Here is a 23,938-nt window from a genome sequence, read left to right as displayed (position 1 = left end):
GGGAGTGAGATTAAAGGGCCCAAAAAAGGTAGTGCTCTTACGAGTGCTCTTATCTCGGCTCTCATATAAACCGAGATATAAACATACGTTTGAAACATGAGCAAAACGTTTGGAATTAAAAAAAGCTACCTCGAAAGCTACAATTTGATACTGTTGGATTTTTACGTACCACCAGGTGTTTTGGAGTTAGGTAGGTAAATAGGAAATTTTTCACAAAATTCAAGAAACATGTTTTTCGATTTTAGCTCCAATCTCGGCTCCAATTAGTTCAAAATTAAGTATTATAAACTGGTTAAATTTCTAGAATCGAGGTATTATTCATAAGGCTCGAAAAAAGGGTAACGACCGAGGTAACGACTATATAATTTTAATTAGGTGGTTGTCTTCGCTGATTTTTTTGCTCAAAAAAAGTAGGGACCGCGGCGGATTGCGTTTTATGATTGTTGTCGAGGGTGGGGTAGATTAAGGGGTCGTATTTGCTTTTTGTCTAAATTTTATCTCTCAATCTCAGAAATTAGTTTTCAAGCTACCGTTGATATTGTAGCGAATATGGCTCGGAATATGGATTGCGTTTTATGAATGTTGTTGAGGGTTACAATAAGGGTAGATTACGGAATCATATTTGGATTTTGTTTAAAATTTGTCTCAATATCAAAAATGAATTTTTATTATTAGTAACCGCGCAATGCAAATATTGGGACATTTGAAGGGTAAATTATTTTTTCTCCAACCACCTGCATAAGACGCTATTTTGTGACAGTGTTCGGTACCTAAAATTGACGTTTTGCGGATTAATCGCTTTCACCATGGCAACTGTACAAAAAGTGGATACTTTTGGTCCTAGTACCAAAAAGAAATTGACCTTGAAAGTTGGCCAATTAAAAAATTACAATCACGGAGATATGTCACATTGACATCGTTTTACATTGCAGGTTGTAAGATATTTCTATACATACAAATCAAATATTTTTGCAGATTCAATGCAAATAATGATGTTACCTATACGTATGTACATGTATTGAAAATGATTTACGCTCGCTATTTTTATTTAAACCATGTGTAACGTAATTTACATATTCCGTGAACGTAATTTTAATACGTAGACAACCCGCCGTCGCGCGTAACGCCATCTACTTCAGACCCATTGCACTATTATCTGTCATTTTGAATTCAAAATTTGAAAAAGTTAATTGCAATTAATTTTAATTAAAAAACTGTATGGTAAGTTTTTTATTTCAATACAAAATATAACAATATTAATTGTGTATACAATAAAATGACTGAAACTGATAGCGACATGGATTGCACTCCGTCAGAGATTATAGAAACGGCAGAACATGCTACCTCAAGATTTGCTCCCTACAAAGTCGCGAGAGGTGAGAAGTAAGAGGTAAAAACGAATAGGTTATAAGTTAACCTAAAAAGTAGAGTGGCATGACACGTGAGGACAAGAATGCAGAAGTTCTTATACTATAGTAGTGAAACTGTAACTGAATCTAAATTGGAATATAATTTGAAGTAAAGGGGGTTGGAGAAAAAATTTTATGTTTTATTCGTACAAAAAATGCGTTTTCGGGACTCGGAAGGTTGCTGGACTCCGCTAACGCGTCGTCCAGCAACTATCTTCCTCGTCCCGAAAACTGACATTTTTTGTACTAATGAAACAAATAACTATTTTGTGATCGTTGTCGAGCGGTAGGGTAGGGTTATTAACGAGTTCCTCGCGTATTCATTATATCGCGATGTCTGTCCGGCTGTCCAATAGCACGTTATCTCGAAAACGAGTGGGCCGATTACGATGAAATTTTGCAGGTGAATGCAAATTTGTAGATCGGCGTTCGTGAATTGGCAATTTGGCGAAAAAATACGGAATGTCTTTTTGAAATCTCCTTTAGTTATGAACCGAATTCAAAATAAGCAGAGCTTAAGCCTCGGCTTTAGCCATATAATACGCAATGCCAAGCAATAGCTAAATATACCGAGGAGCTCGTTTGCTATATTCGAGGCTATATTTGTTTCTCGATTTGTTTATTTTATTAATAATAAGTATATTAGTAATAAACGCAAACAAAAGTGGTTTGAGCTAGGAAGCTGTTGTATCAAGAATGTGGCACCTGGTTTATAGTAATTTTAGCGAACTCTTATTCTTTGATTTATTTATATTATTTGTTACTACACCAAGAATTGTGCAATTGGATTTTTTTGCAATTTTCGACATCAAAGCTTTTTATACCTCCGCGACAAACCTCGAAAAGTGAAAACTTTATTATTAAGTAATTTAAGGGTTCTAACCATTTGGAACAAACCGATGGACACATTCGTTTGTTTGGTTGTTATTAGGTACCTTCGCTGTTAAGAGAAGAAATTGTAATCGAGATAACTGGTTTTCTGCGGTACTGACATGCCTCTGATAAGAAAAAGTAAGTTACTAATTTCTGCCGGTTTGTCGTTGTCGTCTTGGTTGTCGTCTTCTTCAAATTTGTTCCCCCGCATAATTTTCTAGAAGTACAACACCGATTGAAATTTTTGTTTCAGTTTTTGTTACTTTTAACGTCCAGAAGAGTTCAAGTGATAGATAGTAAATTTGCACTTACTAAGAAAAAAAACCATGACAAGAAGTTTAAATTTTATGGAAATTATTTACGATATACATAAGTGGGACACGAGCTCGGTGTGCAAATTTTGCATACGTACAGTTAATAAAGCCTTATCACACGTATATTGTAAAAATTTTTATCTACGCCTACGTCTCTAAAATGTGAAAATCTTGGTGAAAATAAACAGTATTATAATTAATGCGTGGGTCATAACAATTGGGTAAAATAAAAACGCGTACGGTAATAAATTTCTTATCTCCCATAAAATGAGTGACATAAGAAGTGTTTATCTTACGGGTTAGATTATAAAATTTTAAAGCGACCCTACTCATTTCCAAAAATCGAAAGGTTTCTTACTACTAAAATAGGTAACGCACGAGCTTGACGGATCTAGGGTCTCAAAAGGTTCTGAAAATGTATCGCAAAAAAACAGTCACAGAATTTTAGACTGAGGTGCTGTCGGTCCGTGTTATAGGGGAATTCTCAGAACTGGATAGAAATGGAGATAGAAATAGACTAGGAAACAAGCTAGGAAATAGAAGTTCCGTGAAGGTTTCAGTTGATAGTTATACACGCTCCCTCAGCATTTAATTTTTTACGTCTCAGTTCTTGTTATGGTGGGTTTATACAATCATTAGGTAGTTCACTTTTATTAGATCATTAAGTAGTGGCCAATAAAAATAAAGGTTTGAATGAAACCATACTTTTGCTTCTATAGATAGAATACAATTTATTTTTTAATGATCTAATGATAGTGAACTAATGATAATGATTGCATAAACCTACGATTAGTTAATGCTATCATTAGAACATTAAGAAATAGCCTAAAGACAAAGGTATGGTCCGTCAAGTCGTTATCTCGCAAAATTGTCAACGTATGTACATACGCACATACATATACAGGGTGATTCAACATTGAGTGCAAAGATTTTAAGGGCGTATTTACCGGTAAAAAATAAGATATTAATTTCATATAAGTCCTAACTTGCTTCGTATTCAGATACAAGGTGTAAAAGTTTTTTTGTAAAAAATCGGTTTTTAATCAATTATTCAAGACAACCGATTTAAGTAAAATTTGGTAGGCTTATTTGTCGTCATAAGAGCTTTCTTTTGGTGGGAATAAAATAAATAAAAACCGATTTTTCAAAAACTTTTACACTCTGTATCTAGAAAACGATAAAAATGACTGGCCAAGTTGTCTCCCACGAGGACCGCCCTTTTGCCAATTTCCCTATACCCCCATACTACTAATAAGTTGGAATGAAACGGAGTGAAATCAGCCACTTGTACTATGTCAGTAAATCGCGAGGTAAACCGTTTCTGGCGGGCCTTCGTTACCCCAATTTCCATAAGTATAAGTATAAATTTGAATCCACTTAACCTTTTCAGTGGAACGATTACCAGCGCCAGGGATGTGACGTTTCGTCATGCTTCTAAACTGTGTCCAAGATAAAAGTGTCTATCATGGGGACCTCGGAAACCATAGAAGATACGAAGATGGTCAAAGAAACGTTGTATTGAGCTCAAATAGTGGCACTGAGCAAGTATTTTTTTTGTATCTGTTCAATTCACATCAGGAAAAAATAATATTTTTCTCATAGGCACTGAACTCCAGGTACCACTATTGTATGTCAAATATAAGGTTCAACGTTCAATGACAACGTCTGGCAAATGCCAACAATTGCTGGTAAAAAATTCAATTGCATTTTGAAGCATGCCATGAGTGAGTCAGTGATTGTTTTTTCATCAATGCGAACATAGTGGGGTAAAATCTGGAGAACGTGGTAGCTACTAATTAGTAATTAGGTTACATGTTTATTACATGATAGTAGAAATACTGTAGTAGGGGTTGACGCTTAACGCTGACGTTGGTATTATGTGTTGAGGCACAATCCTGGAAACGTACCTCTCATAAATTTTATTAAGATTAACCACCACCTGCTCAACTGTATGTCTGAAAATTGATTTCTTACGTCTGCGTTCGAGTCTGTGTTTCACACCCTCTCGTACGTCGACAACTTCCACTGTTCGAACCGGTAGACAGCCTTGTAGTAGATTTGCCCTTACGCAAAACGTTCAATAATTCAATTTTTATAATAACGACGGCCAGAAATGATATGGTGAATAATGGGAATGTTCTACAGATCTCAACGCGCCTCTAGTATTTTTTTCTGTCAAACTTTTAAATATTTGCTGAGATATTCGCATTCGTATGTTCATTATAGTAGGGCAGCTACAACGCAATATTAACGTAGGTATATCAACCCCGTCTAGTGAATGTGAGTCATCACTGCCGAATAATTGGCGACGAAAATTTCCCAAGATAGACAACAGGACGGCGCCGGCGACGCGGTAGCGCACAAACTAGTAAAATACGACGTCCTATGTAGCTCAAATAATTATACAAAGGAAACATTACAATGAAATCATGTTTTTTGTTAGCAATTAAAAACATCCGTTACCCAGCCATATTATAGATGTGCCCGTTCCAGGTTATAACCACATTCATGCAGTGAAGTACAGCAGCTACATTTGCTTGCTACAGGGGTAGCGTACCTACGATAAAATTAGTACATTTTATCGCCCCTCTAATGTAATTGTAACCCGCTTACTCACTTCCATATCGATTTAACATGGGCTGTAATTTGAATAATTGACTTTGCGCGGCGTCATAGTTGCACAATTAAAAAGTAGATATGAATAATATTCGCCACGAATTCATATACCTACCTACCTACGCAGATGATATCTGAACGTTTAGCACGCAAAGATTAATGCTAAGTCAAACTATCGTTTTATTAGTAGATATAGATACTACTTTATGTCATACATTACTCTGCATACTTGCTAGCATTACGCGAGCCATTACATAATTATGTAAGTAGAACTAGAAGAAATTGCACAGAAACACTTTCATTTATACTCATTTGCATACAAACAAAATGAAGTAAGTCTCGGAGGAAGAATCAACATGTCAATAATGAATAACGATCCTCGAGATCGCTTATAATTTTGTACTGCTGTCTGTCTGTCTATCCGTCTGTCCGTGTGCACGATAACTACCAGTCATTAAAAGGGAACTAGGGCGCAGATATTTTTCTACTGCATTGCACATTCTTACAACGATCTCTCTGATAATCTCAAGTTGTTACCTTTATCCAGGTTTCGGAAGAAAGTAAAAGAACACCTAAGTACTAGTGCTACAAAGTCGAACACATAAAAGCAAACATTTCCATCTCTTTCTCGCATTTGTTTTTTTTTTCTCCATGATGATTATGTTATAGTAAGTTTAAGTTTAAAGCTGTATTTGTACATTTTTAGTATGCCACCAACGAGGTTAAGTGTAAGAGCAGCTAAGAATTACTTCGAAGCTGTACTTCGCCTCAAATTTTCTATTAATTTAATGTATTTTTTCAGTGAGACAATAAAGTTAAAGTTAAACTTTATTTAGAAACGTCCGATCGCTTTGAAAATTGGTACACATGTTCTTGAGGACATAAGTAACGTCGCTATTTTCAATTACGTAGCGTAGACTAACGAGCCAAAAAGTTACACCCAAAAACTGTCCGAACCTCCAAAAAAAGGGATATCTTTTATAATTCTTGTTACAAAGACCATATGAATGACCGGTTTTCTGTGTCAGTAAATATTCCTTAAACCTGAAGCAACTATGCAGATGCAAAAAAATGTTGTGCGTGCGCATTCCAACTTTTGTATTTGTGCAATCCTATTTTTAGAGTATTTTCCTCAAAGTGAAAGTCGCTATTGGCGGCACTTTGACGTTCGTCACACGTACTCCTTCTAAACCATTGAACCGATTTTGAACGGGCTTGGTCCAAGGATTCCGTGCATACCCATATTTTTTTGTTTTGCTCATGCGCAGTGTCAAAAATTTGGGTTAACGCATGTACGATACCATTGTTTAAATACTTTAACAATGACGATACTAACTTTTTTATTCATGAAGATATTTAAATGAAACTTTATATGTAAACACTACGAATATAAGTAAAATTAACGACATTTGCAAAATGTTGTTTTGCGCATGCATAATGCCAACTTTCTTATTTATGAAGGCATTTAAATAAAATGTTATACATAGGCATTTGGCATAAAGACAAGTCCTACACCGGTTGCAAAATTTGGTTTTGCGCATGCGCAATGCCAACTTCCTTATTTACTGACGCATTTAAATGAAATAGGCACTTGGAATACAAGCAAATCTAACACCAGTTTTTAAATTTGAAAGAAATTTTTTGATTCGGCATTACCTTTATTGGAGGCGCCTACATACAAAATTTTATTTAAATATCTTCACAAATAACAAAATCGGATTGCGCATGAGCAAAACAAATTTTTGATTCGGCATTAATTTTGCTTTCATTCGAGGTGTCTACATACAAAAATTACGTTTAAATACCTTAACAATTGAAGAAATTGGATTGCGCATGCAACACCAACAGACAATAAACGGCAAAAATGTAAAATTATGGAACATGTAAAAAATGGTTTTTTGGTTTTTTTACAATCACTTTTTTAGCAATAAATGCAGAAAAAATTCCTTCCTTGGAGCAAGCCTCGACACCATAACGCACCAAATAGCGAAAAAAGTAGTGTACTGCAATTGCAACATAGGTAGGTCATATCTAGGCTGATATAGGTGACCTCGTAGGTGACAAAGGAATTCATAGATATAATATCAGGAGGTGAACCTCCACCTGTAACCGTTTACACTCCACAGCAACCTCCCGTGGAAGCAAAGAAAGGGATAGAGATGTAAAATTTTGTAGAAAAAAATTTTTACGTCAATCAACCGTATTAGTTTTCAATTTTTTGCATAATAAAGACAGAAAATTGGAAAAATAAAACCCCCATCTTTTTCAATAATCTGTGATGCCATGGAATTCTATTATACAAAAACTACGCCAATATCCGTCATGCCATGGAATGTCTGCTACGAGTTCTGCTATGAAACAAATCAAATTCTATCAAAAAGTATTATATTTAGAACAGCGAATTCAACATAAAGAAAGACCAAAGTACTAAAAACGGTTTCCTAATATAACAATTTGTTCGAATAAATCATCCATTAACTGCAATACAGTAACCTAGTCGATCATAAAACCCATTTCGAACTGCTGCTAATTGATAACTGGATATCTTTTTGTTTTAGAAAATTCCATGGCATTGCCGATTATTGAAAAAGACGCGGGGTTTATTTTTCCAATTTTCCGTCTTTATATGATAGGAATTGAAAACTAATACGGTTGATTGGCGTAAAAAAATGTTTTCTACAAAAAACTTTAATACATTTAAGCTCTAAAATAACTTGAGGAGCCAATAATCGCATGTTATGAATTTTACATTGAAATCCCTATGATGCGTTACGCAAGTCACCACCCTGTATAAGATTTCATCATTTTTCAATTACTACATTCATTTTGACCAAGAGATGAAAATTTTGCTAAGATGATTTTTTTTCAAAATCGTGGAATCGCTTTAATTGGACTACGGTTCTCTTCGTCTGATTTCGTTTTCAAAAATAACCCTATTATTGTTGGTACCGTCCTGCTCCACTAGGTCGTTCTATGCGCCTTTCTCCTTTTTTTGACGCCGGCGCCGTACCTTGCTCTTTGTCTATTATTGGAGTCCTTCAAGGTTGGGCACCATTGTTACCTGCTTGACACCACTCAACTATGACCTTGTAGCTGTTATCCTGTAGGTTCTTTTTGACCACAGTGGCTGATAGCACAAAGAAGATCACAGACTCTTATGATGTCAGAGTAGCAAGACTACGATAAAAGGAATCGCCTTTGATTACCCCCTTGACGTCACTAAGATTTACTTGGTTTAACTAGTTTTGTGCTTGGTAATCGTTTTGTACAAAAGAAATTTATGACAAAATAAATGCCTTAGTTCATGTTTTTGTCTTGTAGAAAATGTTACGCATACGTTAATGAAACACGAATTTGTCATTAAAACTATCACGTATTCATACGTTAATAAATCGTGTAGTAAAATCAAATTGCCTCGCTAGTATCAAAATTTTGAATCTTCGAAGTTAATTTTGATGGTAAAGTCAACCCATTTTTGCTTTTAAATTGTCTGGCACTTCACCTGGGACCATTTATCATCCCATATCTCGTCCCATATTATCATATCTGAGATGAAACTTACTGAACTTAAATTTGGATCAGGATTTGGATATTTCTTTAATTCAGGAAAAATCTCTTTCTCGCTAATAAGAAATGTCTACTGCATTTATCTAATTTAATTAATTTCGTCTTTCTCTCGCAAGATATGGCGATGGTATTATACGAGCTATTCTATTAGTTGCATCTCTTTCATACGCCATCAAGGAAACAATCAAAATACCATCTGTTTTCAAGTTATTAACATTGTTGATTGTTAACATGCAATTTAAATTGTTCTTAATTATACACAAATATTACAAGATGTTTGGTTTTCATTAGGTTCCATCCATTTATCCAAATTTCTCTATTATAATTTACACCGGATATGAAAGTTATATCAGTTATAAATTAATATGCAATACCAGTAGACCTATTGTTAATGAGTGGAGTAGAGAAATGGTCACTAAAATTAGGTATACAAAATGTGACGTTTTATTGATCTGGACACAATTGATAAAAAATTCTTTATGACATATATTATGATTGGTTGTCGAAGTAGTAATAGTATTTTTAGGTAAAAACTTTTACTTTAGTTCACCCGTGGTCCTTGATTATTTACTAGAAAAACAAGGTAATAAATAAACACAATGTAATTAACTGTGAAGCTTTCTCATTTTTAGTCAAATTGATTTTTTAGCATAATAAACCAATCTAATGAACATTATCAGTACATCATCTACAAATTGCCTCTGTATTTCATCTTTTCCAGTGGCCGCCTAATTCACATTAATTTGTTAATTAAAAGTGTTGTCATTTAATTTTGGACCATTTGAATGTCTATTGAAAATTCGGTGTAGATATTGAGCATATGTTTCTCAGACAACTCATTCGGAATGTTAACTGGTTTCGGCAATGATTGCATTTGTACCTAGATTTGTACAGAAGATTAAATCATTTTTTCAAGAAAAATGTTGTGATTTAATTTACAGAGGAACTAACTGCTGATTGAGGCAATTCAACTGACTTTCCAATCATTTAACACTAGTGCTGACATCGTCACATTCAAGATCAAACTATAAGATTCGTCAGTCGTCACAGCGTTTTAACGTATACTACATTTCCATTATCCAAAATTTCCTACACAACATCCTCTAAAATGTCCCTCACAGTTTATACCTCGGTTTCTACGTCCTATTTAGGGATGTTTGGACACAAATTGTGTCAAATGTTGCGACTGGTATTATATCAACACATATTCTTTAAGTAACATCAATAACATTTATACAAATAGGCTCCATTTTTTGCGCATTTTTTAAAATTAAAAAAAATAGTCAGTGACAGTATGACTGCTCTCTCACATGGGGATCTAGTAAAGGCAGATCCAGGGGGACTCCATTGGCGGCTGTAGGTGTTGTTCGCATCCGTGCAAGCAAGGCAAGGTTGTAGAGAGTCTGGTTCTAGGCCACCAGACAATTTCTACATAACAGAAAATGGGGCTAATTACGGCAGTGTACAGCCACAAAACACCCTTCGGCGATGGCCCCCAAAGTGTGCCAATTGCATGGCGACATTGCCAGAAAGCCCTATTTGCTTTGTCCACTTTGAGCTGGGTATGTTTGCCCCAATTCAGTTTATTGTCAAGTGCGATCCCTAGATATTTCACTGACTCTGAAAGGTGATTAATATAAAAAGAAACCCCTCTAGAAATCAATTACGTTTACGTATCCACAGCCTAGCCACAGCAAATCATTTATTTTTCCTATGAGATTCCCGATATACTTCTGGTATGCATCCGACATGGGAAACGGAACTAACGATAATCCGGAGGGGCCTCCCAGAACAACCATTTACTGGTTGGTGGAACCAACGTGGAATGCAAGCTGTAATAACTTTTTATTTTTGAATTGTGATATTCCAGCACCTCAATTTTTAGTCTATAGAAAAATATCGTATTAATTGAAAAGGAAATTTTGAAACCTCGACTCCATTTTTGAATTTTTTTTAATCTGACACCTGGTCTGACACTGATGTAGTCAGGGCCGTAGCCAGACTGTATAATCAGGACAGGCGGCCTATTCCTGAACTATGACAAATGAAGCAAGCATACATAAACGTGTGTTTGCTATGCCACTGGTTCAAGATTACGTCAAAATGGCGTTACAAACGTATACAAACTTGTTCCAATGATATCGAGAATATGCCTCCAGACTGAAATCTGAAATGTAGGTAATGGCATTTCTAGTTTTCAAAAAAACACTACTGGCTTTATTTTCATAAGCACTTATTTTATTTTGCAAATAACCACTCGGCTGGCCTAAATTAACAAAAAATTCAAAATTTACTAGGTTTGTGAACACACGTGGAATTTTTTTTAAATAATGAATAATAACCTAAAATGAAACCCTGAATTTCTCAGAGTGACCTATTACTACATTAAATGTACCCTGGAACGAATTTAATGCTCATCAAACAGCACAGACGATAGCAGATATCAAATGTCACTTACTTTTACACACTTGTTCTTTCACGGTAAGCAATCGCAATCCTCTACCTTTTATATTTAATAGCATGCTCGAGAAAAATACATCAAAATAAAGTAGTACTTCGCATTTTTTAAATTTAAAAGTTTTTAATCACCGATTCTTAACCAGATTAAATTTTCTCAATCGTCCTCGTAATAGAAGCGTATATGGTTAAAATTTTTCAGAGATTTTCGTAAATAAAAAAGATGTAATTTTGCAGTTTGCGCATGCGCACATTTGATTTTTTACTACGTGTTTCCCTTTGCGAATTACATTTCTAGTTTTCGATTTTTACTAAATGTGATATGTTTTTCTTTACTAGAAGCATCTATGGTTACAAATTCGAAGAAATATTGTCATAAATAATGAAGTTGGGACTGCGCAGAATCTAATGTTTACAATATGAGATATGTTTGCCTTCGTTGAAAAATGCGCTAAGAGATCAAAGCTTCACCAAATATTTGTGATAAACCACCGACTTCACGAGACGCCCTCGGCCATTTGAGATGTTGATATATCGTCATTCTATACCGATAGACAGTGCAGCGTTGCGGGTTTTAAAAAACATGTTATACATAGATATGTTCGTTTAATTGATAACCGCAACATCGTCAATAGTAATAATTATATATTTTAGCACACTAGTAAATTACAATAGGAAATTCGGAAATCTGGCTAGGGCAGGCTTAAAATTTTTCAGGGGAGGCTCAGCCTGCCCTGGCGTACCTCTGGCTACGGCCCTGGATGTAGTACCTATTCATTTTACACTCATGTGAATTTCTCGAAACTGTCACAATACGCAATAGATGACGTACTCGGTTCTGTTATTATGCAAATAGGCTGACAATGAACCATATACTAGTATATTATTTACATTTAAATCTATTGTCGACGCAATTGTTAATGGTTTGTTTGCAGTCGTAGGTGACTAACGCTAATAATTATTGTTAATTTCTGATGAAACTTTGTTGCTGACGAGGTTGCTGATAAGCGCAGGTACTCATTTTACGGTCAAATGATACCAAATTGGCTTATAATGTTGCGTGCAATTATTTTACTGGCCATTTGTTACCTATTCGCAATTTAAATAGTTATAATGTCTTACTTAAGCAAACATATTTCACCTATGAGTGACTCGGCTAGGACATTAGAATCGCTGATACAAATCCAAGGAAGTATGCTAGAGGTCGGTACCTTGGGCATAGATTATAGATACCTACTATACATAATTATTAATGTGGATGCAAATATGTTTCCTCTGCCTACTTTCTTCCCTCGTTTCTTCGTCCCTTTCGGTCCTCATTTTACATTTTATTTTTGAGGTAGAATTCTAATTAGAAAGTACATTTTAAGTGTATCGAGTTATTCGATCCATTTGAAAAACACCAGTGTCATCTTTTGCGAAAGCTGTGCCTGTTTCTCAAAGCTACACCCAACAGTTTAAATGGAAACTGAGTCGCAATGGTGTGCTTTGACCAGAAGTTCTGGGGAAGTTCGCCTGTGATTAATGATTGTAACTGTTACTTAACAGTGTATTAGATTATCTTTAGGGTTTCTAGAGTTCTTCCAGTACCTATCGCCCTGTTCGAAAATTTTAACGATCGCCACTTTGAGCGAGACAGAGTTAATTTTTTAATCATAAAGGGGATAATGAGGAATTAAAACCGACCTATCTGACAGTATTAAGATAAATTTGTTTGATATTATAATTCCCTGATGGCATTTCAAAAACCCTGGTTAGTGGTTAGCGAGCTTAGGGAACAGAATGAACGTATTTTGAAAAACGTTATGATTACATAAACTAAACAGTTTTGGACAGAACATAGCAATTTGTTCCGTTTTTTGGATTTCCACTTCAAGCAAGGAAAAGTCTTATCTGAATGATATCATTTAGACAAAGTGGTTTACCGCTATCTGTGAACATTAACCGTGATAGCAAAATGTTTCATAAGTCCTATTAAAAAATATATTAAACTATAAAGGTATTGCGTTGCGTTGCAAATTAATTGTACGGAATTATAGCGGACGTAATTTAGCCTATTTTTAGTTAATTTTTGCGTAGGTAATCTACGTAATTACTTACCATAATCTGACGTTTAATTTTCCCTTTCGTTCGGTTCGTTTTAATCCATTTTAATCTCGGTTTTAATCCATATTGGTATTTAATAAATGTATACTTGCTGATGTTAATAGTTTTTTTCATCTTAAATTCTCAAAGTTCTAAATTCGATTAGAAAACGATTTAATTATTTTTTAGTAAACTTATACGAAATAGTATAATTCAATTTTTTTGCAGTTGTTAAAATGGTTGAGAAATAGAATTTTGTAAATTCCAGTCCAAAAACCAGAATTATAGATTTATGCTCGGATATACGGATCTCGTGAACGAGTGACATCGATTAAGCAACGAAGTCTTACAACCTAATCCCATTAGATTTATTTCTGGGCTGTATGAAACGGTTTATGTGAACAAGCTTTGTACGGCAAATCAACTACAAAGTATCTGTAAACTTGTTATCAAAAACTGCAGCATTGAGTCCATTCGAAATAAATGTGAAACTGATTTTTTGAATTGAAAAGTATAACGCTTTTAGCATAGTGCCGTCTAAATTAATTATGATTCGTTTTCTAATAAAGGCTAGAATTTCATCGAAAAGAAAAGATCTTTTGTAATTGCGAAACAAAGTTGAAGAATTCAGAGAATCTACTCCCTCTTCTCTGAAAATATTTTATTAACTATAGAACGTGTACCTAGTTTTTACCCTGGAAACGAGCCTGGAACTAAACATGTCACTTAATTTTGATTTTAATATCTCACTCACAGAGGTCTTTCCTCGCGTTTTTCTTACATATACGAAGTGGGAACGGACTTGTCCAATTTTGAATGTAGGTTAGGTGTGTTTGGACACAAAATATAACGTTTAACATAGAAATTCGGTTTTCAAATATAACATTAACTCATATCTTCAAATCTCCAATATAATCACGTTTTTATTACTTTGTGCATGTAGATAATATACAGGATGTCAATTTTAAAACTTGCAGTCGGCCATATTTTCCAAACTGAAGAAGATATTGAAAATCGCGCCAAACCGTTTCGGAGATATCGAGGCGGAACCATAATGACGTTATGAGTGACAACCCCCCACTTCCCCTTAATCTTCCAGTCCCCCCCCCCCCCTCTTCAAAACTCCTAAATGGCAACACCATACTTGTGACACATCGTTGGAAAGCTACTAAAAAATGCGTTCCAGTGGTAGCAATACAGTCAATATTCATTACGACAATTTAACAAAAATTTAATAATCAACAAAAAAAACATTAAATGTTGGCATTATGGCAAATTGGCCAAGAACTTCAATCTGAGCTGCTTCATTAAGCAATCTTGGTTGCTTTCTTTTTTTATTGGCCTACAGTACAGTTGAACGTGTGGAAATAATATTCATTTATGGCTCCGAAAATCGTTCATCTTTTAGAACAGCTAGAACGTTTAATGAGAGACATCCTGGGAGAAATGTAAGCCATGTCTATGTTCAAGATTTGGTCGCTAAATTCGCAGAAACCGGATCTGTTATCAATAAAAAAAGAAAGCAACCAAGATTGATTGCTTAATGAAGCAGCTCAGGTTGAAGTTCTTGGCCAATTTGCCATAAATCCCTCAATGTCAACATTTAGTTTTTTTCTTAATTACTAAATTTTTGTTAAATTGTTTCAATGAATATTGACTTTATTGGTACCACAGGAAAGCAATTTTCAGTAGTTTTCCGACGATGTGTCACAAGTATGGGGTTGCTATTTAGGATTTTTGAAAAGGGGGGGGGGCTGTCACATATAACGTCATTCTGGTTCTCCCTCAATACCCCCGAAACGGTTTTGCGCGTTTTTCAATATCTTTAGTTAGGAAAATATGGCCGACTGCAAGTTTTAAAATTGACACCCCGTATACAGGATGCCCATAATGTATGGAATACTTACAGTGAATTTTTTTTAAATGCGAACATAGGAGTTTGTATGCAATGTAATTTCCCTATGTTCGATTTTAAAAAAAACGCATCAATCTATTGAGTAGTTCAAATGAGTAGTAGATACAATTGACAGCTGTCACATTTTTAAAAATACTGCCGTCCAATTTAATTACGAAATCGGTTAGGTTATTGCTTAGAATGTCAAGGAGGACACTTCGAACATTTATTGTAATTGTTTCGTTATTTATTTTCTTATTTTCTTCATTTATGTATTGAATAGATCAAATTAGTAGAATACCAGGTGCACATGACCTACAAATAATTGAAGGTTGGTTCACAATGAATTGTGATGTCAGCGCGTGCCATGTGAAGTCAAGTTTTCGTAAGTTTAAGAAAAATGTATCCTAAAGTTGCTATGGCCTCACATGGCTTATTTAAAAAAAATCTTACCGAGTGCTGTTCATCATAACGACTATGAGTTGCTGTTCATAGTCACACAAGTTGCGCGATTTGGGAATGTGAACCGCGCACATCTCATAGATTGATGTGTTTTTTTTTAAAATCGAACATAGGGAAATTACATTGCATGCAAACTCCTATGTTCGCATTAAAAAAAAACTCACTGTATAGTAGACTGCATACAACTTTTTCTATATAAAAGTTGTTTAAAATTTCATTTCCCATAATAAGGTAGCTGTTTTGTTTTCATTTCAGAAAACAAATGAGTAACGAAAACAATTGAATATTTTTAAATAACATGTACCTTTTCGTTAGGCTCATTTGATAGAGATTTTTTTGTCTTTCCGATGACGTAACGTGTTAGTACCATTACCTATACAAGAACATTTTTCAAAAAAATTTAAAAATTCTTTATTAAATACTTAATTGCAGCAATAACTTTAATCTAGATATCCTACATCAAAATAAAACAAATGAACGTGTACATTTCTTATTAAACCTTGATGTGATGAAGAGGTGATCCAATCCATTACAAAATAACATCTGAAATGAAGAATTTGTTTGCTCGTAGTAAAAACAAAGACGAGCTTACAGAGTTCATATCTAATCACATACAACAATAGGGAAGAACAATAGCAAGAAACTCGACAAGAAATGAAGGCAAGCTTACCTGGTGGAAAACCTATATTGCCGTCAATGATGACCTACTAGATCCCTTATCAAAGTTTGGTACAGCAGTTTGTCAACTAATACTCCTAGTAGTAGATGAATAGCGAGATGAATAGTATCTCGCTCGATCTCGTACCTAAATCAGGTAAAAAAACCGAGATTGAAACATTTTCATTTGTTGTGCGTTTTGAATATTCTATTTGATTTGCAAATTAGTCTGGGTCGAGGTCTGGGTGTTTAGGTCCAAAAGTGAGATCAATTCGCATTTTTTTAGTAAAGCTAAGAAAATGGAGACATATGCTCTTTGACCCTCCCTCTTAATATTCCGACGTGGCGCCACGTTCATCTACCGCTGGAACTGCCGTTAGATATTTGGGGTGGACTACAGGGGCACATGTAAACCGATATGAGTAGGGATTGCCTACCTATACAGGTGTTAAGCAGCCCATTCTGATATTTGTTTGATTTTTTTTTTCAGTGTTTTAATTAGCCACAAAGGTAAGAAATTAGGTCACAAAGTTTTTATGGCACTCAGTACTATATTCTGAGCCCTTTCAGTGCACGTTGACTACATCTTCGGTGGTGCTAAGCAGCCACGTCATTTACGGTTTATATCGAGGTTTATATGATTGGGGTATCTAGCCTGTCGCTATGCGCAAAATGGTCAAATTATGGTTAACTGCTAATTTTGGGTAAAATGGGGAGGGGGTGAGGGGTGTATCTTTTTGGGGCATCAGTGGGAGGTAAATAATTAGGATTTGTGTGAGCTGAATTTTAGAGATGTACAAAGAAGACTCACTTTGAAGCTTGGATTCAGTGGGAACCAGTGTCCCGACGACGTAGTGCATGCATTTTCATCGCTTTCTTTTTTCAGATAACTTCACTGAAAAAACCGGACAAACTGTTTTTTTTCCTTTTCTATTTTAATTTTTTGCGAAAAACAGTGGTATAGGTCTGAAATTTCGAGGAATTATACAAAAAAGTAAAGTTGAGTCTTTTCCGAGATATTCACGATTTTCGAAATTTTTGCTTCCTGAACAATTTGTTTTTCTTTACTGATCCTTCTTCCTGCATGTTTTATTGTTGATGCGCTGACGCTGGGCCTTTTGAACTGTGATTTGAAGGAATTATAAATAAAAGCCTCATGAAGTTTGTTCCAGGTTTTATACAACTAACGTTTCTATTGCAGATTTTTTTATCACCGATAAATTACTGTTCACTTTTTCGCAGATTAAAAAATCTTCCTGATCCATACCTGCAATTAGTTTCACATTAATTTAGGGCTGATTTTCTCCAAATTTTGTTTATTTTATTTATTAAAATATAAGCCTTTACGAAAATGTTACTTGAAATGAAAATCGAGATCTCAACCTTCAATAAAGACGACCGTCACGTGGTTACTATTTTGCAAAAAGATAACATTTACTTTCTGCAGTAACTTCTTCACTACTGGTAGAATTTTGTCCTACCCTTGTCGCCGTCTAATTCTAATATCTAAACTGCTCCCATTGTAATTTGGATAAATTAGTCCAACGGTGTATTACAAATGGAATTATAATTTCTTTTAGAGAAAGTAATTTTTGCTTGGATATTCGTACTACTTCAATAGTCGAGTTACTGTGACAATTTTTTCCTACTTCTTACGCTCCAAATGTACCTACAGTTTAATAGTGTTTATCCCCAAATGAAATTTTAAATTACTACACAACATACAGGAAGTTATTTATAATACAAACTTGGGAGTTTAAATATTTGTAATTTCATTGAACTTGTGGGCACGTAAACGTGATGAACTTCTTAATTAGGTAACTCCGCAAGTATTTTTACATGCTACATAAAAACACCGCAATATAAGCAAAATTATACTTTTAAACAAACCATAGGAGTGTTTCTAAACGGACCGTTTTATGTCATGTCATCTTAGCGGTATTATTCTAGTACGGTTAAAGTAATTGATGTTCTTTCTACCGCGATTCGTGTCCAGATTGTTGGCCAACCATTTTGATTTAAAAATGCGGAAATTGGCAAGTATTTCATCGGGTATTTTATGTACCGATTCACTTTTCCTTTCCGAATTTAATCAACCAAAAACTTTCAATGTTTTCTAATTCCCTGTCGTTGCCTATTAAAATGATATGGTTGGAAGTATTAATTTCCCAAAAGTATGACATTATCAAAAGCATTCAATCTCCCTGATTACAATTGTGAAAAAAATGACCTTATAATGATAATGAGCGGCTTATTGCCAAACTTTCTGGCATGTTTCGTTTTACTTCCCATTTCTCACGCATTTACATGAAACATGCGATTTTGCTTTCTCTTTCCAAGTCTTTTACCTTAATTTGACTATATGAGAAATGGTTTTTAATGATTTTTTTTAATTGCCTACGTCAATCCTCCCTTTACAAATCTAAGACGGCCTCATTTACCTGACACATTGGTCCAATCCTCAATTATTTTAATGCATTCTGCAAGCCATCAATCTGACAACATCAAGGAACTCTTCTACGAGCTGTATCCGAAATGCGTTAGTAGAATAAACAATCTTACGCAAATCCGCGGTTTGGTAGTGTGATGTAATTAAAATTTGCGGTTTTTTTAATGCAATACTTATAGTACCTACGTTTACCATGAGAAAAGAAAAGAATCATCTCTAGGAACCAAGTTGGGTATTTTTATTGTCGAGGAACTGTCGTAATCGATTATCAATATCACAAAGACTAAAAATGTCGCAAGTCGAATCAACCACCGTTTAGCCATTAGCACCGGACGTGGAGCCGGTAGAATTTCAAATATTTTGAAATGAACGCTATATAAAAAAGAATGTGCCCCCTCCAAATTGCTAACACCAGGATGGAACCCCCGAATTTGTTGTTAATTTGACAAAGTTGTGTAATTGTTTGAAATTCTTCCATTTGAGAAACGAATTAATTGTCCTACTTATCATTAGCAGCACATCCGTTCTTCATTGTGGCGTTTGAATTGCGTATTCAAATCTAGTACGGTAAGTAAGGGTATTTGATTTTTAATTTTCCACTAAAACTAAAACACTCACTCTTGCGAAAAATGAAACCGTTTCACTTTAGTGTCGTAGAACAGATTTATAAAATCGTAAAAAATTTCCTAATATAGTTCTAGTTCCGGTATGATGAATTGGGTAAATAGAGCAAGTCAATCATTAGTATTTAACTTGTAAGCGCACAGACGTAATTAGTCAGCCTTAAAATATTTTTTTACGTAAATATAGGTATAAATAAACGTGATTTGTTAAATTATTTCAAGGCTAGCACGTTCAACTACTGTTATTGTTTCACGAATCATAAATGAATAGTTATGTGCACTGATAACGGAACCTTGAATGACTTATTTTAGGGCAAAAATCGTGCACTTAAACTGTAATGAATTATAATGATAAGCAGAAGCTGTAAAAATTAACTTACTCTTCAGCTTCACTATATAATAAATTTCTTTCAGTAATACAGGGGACTCATTACATAGGTAACAAATGAATTTTTTGAGAGTTTGAATTCCCTAATTTTAATACGTTGACTCATTGAGACCACAATGTTGCATAGGGCATCAGCTTGTATGTCTTTTTGAGCATACCCCTTTCGATAACGTATTATTCATTGAAACTAAACACAAACTTTTTAATCTCTATATAAAGGCGTGTCTTATCGGGGAATAGTTTAAATATAGCAAGCGTAAAGCTTATTATTGTTTCGTTCAATTTCTCCGTGTTATACAGGCTGATTCAAATTCGACAGCCACCATGGTGATCTCGGGAACTGGAAGAGACAGGTAGGTAGTTTAAATTTGGCAAAGCTGCCTATTTTGATGCTTAACAAAATGCAGTTTTGAAACTAAAAATATTCCCTCTCGTGATGGGATATAAATAATTCCTTATATTTCAAGAAGTTGTCGGAGAATGGTACTCACAAAGGGCGATTGGGGCCGGGGAGGTCTGGAAGAAATATCTCAATTGGTGATGTCAAAACTTTACGAACGAATATCTCGAAAACCATACGGCTAAGAAATGGGTGAACAGTGCAGTACGAGCTCCAAGCCAACACCTTAAAGACTTGTTCCAAATGAAAAATCACTTTCCAGAATTGCCCATATATATAACGCAGCGAAGCGTAATCATTTTTTACTAGTCAACAATACTAAAAAGGCCTACTTTCAAAACCAAATACTAAGCTCGGATAATGCGGCAAAGCAGTATGGTCTCATAGTCAATGCCATAACAAATAAAACTACACGCGCGAAAGATAACATAATGATAGATAATAATGGGGTAATAATCCTGCTACCAATTCCGATAGATTCAACACATTCCTCGATACGTTCTTCAACAGCGCTCCTTCTAAAATCCTAGAGAAAATTGACAAACAAGGTAATTCACTGTTTAACATATCCTTGTCACTTAACCAATCAATTCTACTGCTTCCGTTTAACACCGGTGAGGTGCTAAGCGTATTTAACAATAAGATAAAGAAGAAGACCTCATTTGGTCCGGATGGCGTCCCGCAGTTCTTAATCAGAAAGGTTTCTACCGCAATTGCTGAACCTTTAGCGCATATAATTAACCTATCTTTTCAAACAGACAGATTTCCAATGGTATTAAAAACCATAGTATAAATCCTACTTTAAAGAAAGGAGAGCCAAAAAACATGGAAAACTATAGGCCCATTCCAATGTCTTCTGTCTTTTCAAAAGTTATAGAGTACTGCTTCTTAACACGGCTACAACATTTTATACATAAATGTAAGATTTTGTCGCCCACTCAATTTGGTTTTCAACCCGGTAAATCCACAAATGATGCTTTACACTCCTTTTACGGAAAGTTAATTGAACATATGAACGCGGGCGAATGTCCTATCGAGATTTTCTATGACCTCAGTAGGGCTTTTAACAGTGTACATATTGACAGACTGTTACATAAACGGGAAAAATATGGAATTAGAGGGGTAGCCTTCTCTCCACCTTCGTCGCGAACAGNTTGATTATTTTCTGTTTAAATTTCGTGGTATGACAACTTACACAACTCTTCCACTGCATAATCAACCCAAGTTGAATACTTTGACAAGAAACGACCAGAAAAAATATTTTTAGAGTTTTTTTCTTTCTCATCGAAATTATGAGTCTTGTAAACTGATCTATTTTGCAATTAAAATTAGTATACCTAGTTCCACAGAGAATTAAGAGATAGGTTTTAGATCCAAGTAATTCTCTTGAGTCCGTACTATGATGGTTTCTGTGTTTTTCCTATTTGATTTATTGAAACTAACCAAGCAATAAATTATAAAATATATAGAGAAACTACCATTTAAAATAAATTATACCTATCTTCATATCATTATGTGATAGCGTAAATCAAACAATCTTTTTGTTATAGGTTGGCGAGGGTGGCATCATTTTGCTACCAGGGGCTTCGTTGGACGAATCCATCACCGATGACGACGACGAATGGATGCTTAGTTTAGAAGGCCCTCCTAGTCCTTGCGATGTTGTGTTCATTAACGATAATGTACTCATTGATGGTCGCTCTAGTCTTAATCAAAAAAGTAAAAAATTAAAGGTAAGCACTTTCAATTTTTCACAGTAACGAATGACAGATTTACGAGGAGAAAGTTCTAATATTTTACAAAGTTCAGTTTGTACAAAGAAGAAAAAGCATTGTTAAATGATGCATGTAGCTCCACAATTTAATACTTAACTAATAACTACGTTAGAAAGTGGATTAAATGTGTCATAAAAACAATTTTTTATGGTGTTATTGTTACATAAAGGCGTTTTGATTTTAATAGAATATTGACACTAATTTAGACATCAAAACACTTGGGCTCAGTCGTTCTCCACATTCCCATTAATTTGATTTTAAATTAATACAGATGTAAATTGAATTAAATTATCATTTATCGTGTTAAATAAATTAGTGTTTATGTTCAAATTTATACTAACAAGCGGCCGCGTTTAATTAAATTTTAATAAAAATTAGAACAATTGTTTAATTCTTACTTTAAATTTAATTCTGTTTTATTAATATTGACATCATGAACTGGTTAACCTTATTTTGGTTAGTTTGATCGCCATTGAAAGAATCATGTGAAATCTGTAAGCATGACCATTTTTGACAGTAAATAATTCTCAACTATTTTAAAGGCATCGGTTCTTTGGATACGTAAATGGTATGTTTAGAGAAACCGAAGTACAGTTTTGGTTTATTACCGCATTTTTAAGATTCACGTCTACGCCTGCGATTATGTAAGCGGCATTCTCGTTAAAATGTAATTACCGTAAATGTTTCAGCACGAAAGAGAAGAAGAAATCTCTATCGCAACTATTTGTTCAGAGCGTATTATTGTTCTAATTCTTTCAATATTAAATACATATTAACCTCATTAACGTTTTGTCTCCATGTTTAAAATTTAAATGACATCCGCGTGCCATTATCATGAATGCTATTGGGAGCATTCATTTGATAACAAATATCATTCAGTCAATTGGAATGCAGGGCTTAGATCCTGCATGTCACCCCAAAAATATAAGAATTTTAAGTTCAGTCACTATTGATTCTTGGCTGACAGACAAGTTCAGTTATATTTTTTCATTTATCTCCATGAGGCGCTTTTAAGAGATAAACAACAAATAAATTTAACAGCGATTGGATGTGAAATCAAAAATGAACGTAAAAAATAAAGTTCTGGGAGAACATGAATTCCGCAAATGGAATGTAGCGAAAAAGCGAAAGAAAGTTCTAAATGTTTTATTAATTCGAAAATGAAAGGAAAAACGATGAAAACTTAAAACCAAATTACGATTTTTCGCACATCGAAATGGAAACTCCCTTTTTTATAAAATTTACGAATTGAAAAGGCGAAGTTGCTTCCAAATTGAACTTAGATTACTAATCCAACGGACGCGGAGACTTCCTACATGTACCTCATGAAATAGGCTGAACAAGTTTAGTTTCCGGTTAACCGCAAGCGTACAGAACTAAAGTGTGAAGACAGTTTACCTCAAACCGGATCTTCGGATAACCCCAGTGTACAACAGCCCCTACAAGGGCTGACAAACCGTTTTTCGGCACTATACAATTTTATTTGTAAAAATATTTCTACGTTTTTGTTTTTCTAAGCACTTACTTAAGGATGTTAGAATTTGAGAGTTTAGGACTTTGAATGAAGCAAAAATGTTAAATACGCGCGTTTTATTTATCGTTAAACTTTTAGTACATCAAAAATTTACCCGAATTAAGTTACTAATAGTAACAAAATATTGTTAGTAAAACGTAAACTACGAACGAGTACAAGCATTTTTGTTTCTCAATTTTTACAACTTGACAAATCTGTATAGACTGTGCTAAAAAAATAAATATGTTTCAGGTTAAAAATAGGGATGACTTATTGCTATGGTTATAAAAACAGTCACTGTATTACCAATGGAAAATATGATAAGGTTTATGTTTTAAAATTACGAAATTTTAAGAAAATCCTCCTTTAGGTACAACATTGGGATAAAATTAATCAAAAATTGTAGTGATGAATAAAATAAACATAAATATAGTTACAAATCTACGAGAAAATTCG

The 23,938-nt window shown here is 34.5% G+C and overlaps 1 protein-coding gene across 1 annotated transcript in view; it reads left to right on the top strand.

Annotated features, from left to right (window-relative positions):
• LOC116165448 (zinc finger MYM-type protein 1) overlaps positions 1 to 23,938 on the top strand; it is a 60,648-nt gene that overhangs the window by 4,645 nt on the left and 32,065 nt on the right. The window contains exon 2 of the mRNA XM_031479905.1: positions 21,745 to 21,927. Coding sequence (XP_031335765.1) covers positions 21,745 to 21,927 — 183 coding nt within the window. The remainder of the gene's footprint in view (positions 1 to 21,744; positions 21,928 to 23,938) is intronic.

Source organism: Photinus pyralis, unplaced genomic scaffold (genome assembly GCF_008802855.1).
Source record: "Photinus pyralis isolate 1611_PpyrPB1 unplaced genomic scaffold, Ppyr1.3 Ppyr1.4_LG3a, whole genome shotgun sequence".
NCBI lineage: Eukaryota > Metazoa > Arthropoda > Insecta > Coleoptera > Lampyridae > Photinus > Photinus pyralis.
The sequence above is the reverse complement of the archived record's forward strand: the minus strand, read 5'-3'. Positions and strand labels throughout refer to the sequence as shown.